Genomic DNA, 5,175 nt, shown 5'->3' with positions numbered 1-5,175 from the left:
CTCCATTTCTGTAGATGTGCAAGTTTACTCTCTGTTTATTTCCCAGCAATTAAATTTGTATATATTTCTGCTGTTATGTTTTGTTTTTGAAAACTGGTAGCTGCAGTAACATAGCAATATGTGCTCCAAGAAAGGGCCCTGAAAGTGGGACAGGTAAGTGTTGAACAAGTGGAGGACACTGAGAGGATCACATCGACAAGGTGGAGATCTTTTTCTCCTCCCTTTGGATGTACCTTATACTACTCCTTCTCCTCCTTCAGCAGTGCTTTTCAATTCATAGCTAGGGAATTGGCCCCTGGCAACTGTACACACATCTGGTCTTGTTAATCTTTTCCTATTGCATTTTGCCATTAATCCATTGACAGTCAAAACATACAAGGCAATTGACCAGGCAAGACAGCTGCAAATGGACTTTACATTTTTGAAAATTCATTATCAACCACAAACCCCTTCCCCAATACAATTTTCTGGGGTAAGAAAAAAATGCACTTGTCTATGCTTTTTTGAGGATGCAAAAAATAAAAACAGCAGCAAATGAAAAAGGGTAAGCAAGTGGAAAAGCAAATGAAAATATTCAGAGTAGGGAAGAGGAGACTAGCTGGGTTCTGCTACAAAGGTTGGAGGCCTAAGGATCAAAGGGGGGCAGAACAAGCCATTTCAAGCCTGATCATCTGTTGAACACACTGTGGGTTGTTCCACAAACAACCTACACTGCAGAATTTATTTTCACGGTTGCTTAGCAAAATATGCAAACACATCAATATCTTGGTCTGATTACAACAGAAAGGCCGTCTGCATTGTGATCCCACCTTTGAGCTGGAAGAGATGATCCTGGAGTCAAGGCCACTACATAAGAAGAAGAAGAGGCTTGCAAAGAATAAATCCAGGGATAACAGCAAGGACAGCTCACAGTCTGTAAGTGGCCCCTTGCAGTTTCTGAAATAAAACCAAATGTTTGCGTATTGCATTATTGTAGAATATGTTTATTTTATTCATGTGTTTCCTGCCCTTCATAAAAAAAATCCTAGGGTGAATAACAAAAATAATTAACAATAGAATATTTTTATCTTGTATTTATTTTAGATATACCTGTGTGTGTGCATGTGCGCAAGTGTGTGGTCTCCATGGACTAGTACAGGGGCTTCTATTCCTGATGTTGCACTGTTCCTGAATGGATTTAAGTTTGGATTTAAGAGGAGTAAATAAATTCATTACCTTGAAGAGATTTTGGATGACTATCCTACAGGGCATCCTCCCCCTACTCAGGCAAGGGGACTGCTTTGCCTCCATAGACCTCAGGGACACCTATTTCCACATAACCATCAACCAGGTCTATAGGCACTTCCTTCACTTCTGCATTGGGCAGGAAACATTCCAGTTCTCTGTTCTCTCATTTAGCCTGGCTACCACACCCCTCATCTTCACCAAATGTATGTCAGTGTTCAGGCTCCAGGGCATTCAACTGTTTTCTTACCTAGATGACTGGCTCCTAACAGCTCCCTCCAGACCTGAAATCTTGCAGGCAGTATATGCCACATGCACATTTCAACAAGATTTGGGACTCTTCATTAACCAGGACAAGTCTGTTCTCTCCCTTACACAGTCCATCCTCTTCATAGAGACTTGCCTGAATTCCATACTCGTGAAGGCATTCCTCTCACAGCCAAGAGAAGAGACGCTCATCTTGCTGGCTACGTTCAGGATCGTGGCCTACTCTACCAGTCATACCATGCAGAGGCTCCTGAGCTTTATGGCATCCATGCCATTGGTAGTGCACCTTGCTTGCCTCTGAATGAGACCTCTCCAACTGTGGTGAATGAAAGCCTTCACTGCAGATGACAACTCCCATGCCATAATCCCCTCCACCACCTCAGAAAATCACTCCAGTGGTGGTCCACTCCTGCCAATCTCTCTATCCAGGTCCCCATTCTCCCCAACACCCCAGAACCCAGTGTCATGCTCACAACATCCACTTCCATCACATGATGGGGTGCTGACTCTGGCAACCTGCATATCCAGGGCCTCTGGGACCATCATGAATCTAACCTGTATATCAGCTTCCTGGAGATACTGGTTGTCCACAAGGATCTGATCTCTTTCCAGGGCTCCCTGTGGGGCCCCCATGTCCAAATTGCAACAGGCAACACAATGTTCATGTATTACCTAAACAAACAGGGAGGGACTACTCTGCCCACCTCTCCAACCTAGGTTCCACCATCTGGGAGTGGTGCCTAAAGAGGGACATCTACATTACTGTGATTCATGTGGCAGGCCACCGAAACAGGCAGATGTCCTGTTGTTCTTCAAGTGGTCATCTGTGAATTCACAGTACCCTGCTGGCTGTGCTCAGGTGGCCATGCCTCTCCTCTCAAGGGTGGACAGAGGGGCTGGACCTCATCCTTTCAGATGACTGGAGATGATGCTGTCTCTGAGGCAACTGAGGAAGTGTACGAGTGCCCCCTTTTTATCCTGGGACCCAGAAGGGGCAGGGGACTCCCACTCACTCCGTGACACTGAGCTGTAGCAGTTTCTATCCAATCTAGGCCTTACACAGAGCAGCAAAATCCCATATGTGTGAATGCACAGATGACCACTCAAAGAATGGCAGTTAAAGTTAAGCAACCTACCTTTCTGACCTGACACTTGAAATATCATACCATGCTCTGTTAAGGAAAAAATAGTTCTAAAGTCACCTGAAAACATGAAAACAGAACAATGATAAAAAAAAAAAATCTGGATGAGTCAAAGTTCATTAGGTGGGTATGTGGGGGTATCATCCTTATCAAACTTAATATTCATGTTACGTGAGTAAACTTCATCAGTATTGATGGCACTTTAGACAAAAAGTACAAGCTAAACTATACCCTTTTGTTTTAATAGGAAAATGACTACCTCCAGGAATGCCTTGAAGCCATTCAACAAGATTTTGTCATTTTTAACAGAGAGAAGTGAGTTTGGAATATGCTTTTGGAGCTGGAGTTCGGGGAAACAATGAGTTATTTTCATTGGCTTGGAATGTAATAAGATAACTTCAGCGGAGGTTGGTTTCCAAGCATCTGGCCCCCCTCTACATATACCTGTGCACCCTATCCCAAAAGCATCTCTTGAGAGTTTGGAAGCCGTACTTGACAATTTGGGATGAGGCACACAGGTGCAGTAGGGTTGGATCCTAAAAGAAGACAGAACCCTCAAATAACTAGACAATTTCAGCAACCTTCCCACATTCTACAGAAGACTTATATGACAGGTGAACTGATTAGGCTTAGATTGGAAAGCTTGATTGGTTCTGATACCATCAAGATGACACAATGAAGTAAACAAGGAATTGTTTTAAAATCACCTCCCTGATTTCTCTCTCTTTCTCTTCTTTTTCCAAGTTTTAATTTTCCTTCTCTCTCCACTTACTAAACCAAAGGAATTTTATAGCTTGACACAGAGGCTTGGGATTTTTCGCTTATTTGGTACAATTACAAGTGGAAAGCCTCCAACCAATAAGCTCTCTCTTATCTAAGTCTCAACTAGGTGATAATGCCATAAAGCAGGGGTCTCAAACTTGCGGCCTGCAGGCCAATTGCCGGGACGGGCAGAGCACGGGGGAGGGGCCCTGCGGCCTTCAAAGCGCCGCTGGCGTCCGGGCCGGCCACGGGATGAGCGGCCCACCACCACTGCGGTGGTGAAATACTTGATGGGGCCCAGCCTCACCCAGACTCTACTTACAGAGGCCCCCAGGTAAGTTGAGTTTGAGACCCCTGCCATAAAGTCATTTGCTAATTGCATCAAGAGACTAAGAATGAGTGATTGGATGTCAGTGTTTGACAATTTGAGCAGTTTGTGACAATTGATACTCCTTGGTGGGTGGAGGAAGAGTGTCTTTAAGTGATTGGATGCCTGCCTGCCTGCCTGCCTGCCTGCCTTTCTCTGAGCTGAAATTAATGTGCAAACAGGGCAAAGAATGTATCATTCTTAAGGACTGGTCAGATTTCAGCTTACAGAACTTGTCCTAAAGGTATTTATTTATTTATTTATTTATTTATTTATTATTTATTTATTTATTAAAACATTTCTATGCCACCCCTTGCCAAAGCCTCGGGGCGGCTCACAGCATACAATAAAATGCACAATAAATTAAAACAATAACAATTAAAATATATATATTAGAATAAAATAAGCCGCCCTGGCCAAATAAAATTTCCATGGAATTAACATTTAAAATGCTGCTTAAATAAAAAGGTCTTTGCCTGGCGCCGAAAAGCAAATAACGACGGCGCCAGGCAGACCTCTCTGAGGATCTCATTCCATAACTTAGGCGCCACCACTGAGAAAGCCCTCCTCCGAGTAACCACCCTCCTAATTTCCTTCACTGAGGGCTCCTGGAGGAGGGCCTCTCCCGCTGATCTCAGGGGGCGGCTGGGCATATATGGATGTAAGCGCTCCTTCAGGTAACCAGGACCCAAGCCGTTTAGGGCTTTATAGGTCATCACCAACACCTTGAATTGGGCCCGGACTTCAATGGGGAGCCAGTGAAGCTGACGGAGAACTGGAGTCATGTGAACATAACATCCAGTCCCCGTCAGCAGCCTGGCAGCTCTATTTTGAACCAATTGAAGTATCCAGACCGTCTTCAAGGGTAGCCCCACGTAGAGTGCGTTACGGGAAGTCACCAGTGCATGAGTCACTGTTGCAAGGCAGTCGTACTCCAGATAGGGGTGCAGCTGATGAATTAGCCGCTGCTGTTACCTGATCTTCAAGTGAAAGCTCCGGGTCAAGGAGCACTCCCAAGCTGCGGACCTTATCCCTAGGAGGGAGTGCAACCCCATTCAGGACAAGGTTCAATTCACCTTCTCCGAAGCCTGAACCGCCTACCAACAGGACCTCCGTCTTGTCTGGATTGAGCTTCAGTTTATTGACCCTCATCCAGCCCATTACCTTGGCCAGGCACCGGTTCAGTACAGCCACTGCCTCCCCTGGATTGGTGGAAAACAAGAGGTAGAGCTGGGTATCATCAGCGTACTGATGATTCCGCAGCCCACACCTCCTGATGACCTCTCCCAGCGGTTTCATGTAGATGTTGAACAGCAAAGGGGACAAAATGGACCCCTGCGGTACTCCATGGCATAGCTGCCATGGCGCAGAGCCATAGTCCCCCAGCACCACCTTCTGGAATCGGCCATTGAG

The 5,175-nt window shown here is 45.4% G+C and overlaps 1 protein-coding gene across 1 annotated transcript in view; it reads right to left on the bottom strand.

Annotated features, from left to right (window-relative positions):
- The window catches only part of STK32C (serine/threonine kinase 32C), a 128,458-nt gene that overhangs the window by 8,590 nt on the left and 114,693 nt on the right, over positions 1 to 5,175 (bottom strand). Inside the window, exon 10 of the mRNA XM_044420092.1 lies at positions 1,883 to 2,109. Within this exon, the coding sequence (XP_044276027.1) occupies positions 1,883 to 2,109 (227 nt within the window). The remainder of the gene's footprint in view (positions 1 to 1,882; positions 2,110 to 5,175) is intronic.

This window comes from Varanus komodoensis, unplaced genomic scaffold (assembly GCF_004798865.1).
Source record: "Varanus komodoensis strain SLA01 unplaced genomic scaffold, ASM479886v1 scaffold11, whole genome shotgun sequence".
Taxonomy (NCBI): domain Eukaryota; kingdom Metazoa; phylum Chordata; class Lepidosauria; order Squamata; family Varanidae; genus Varanus; species Varanus komodoensis.
This window is presented reverse-complemented; position numbering and strand designations above follow the sequence as displayed.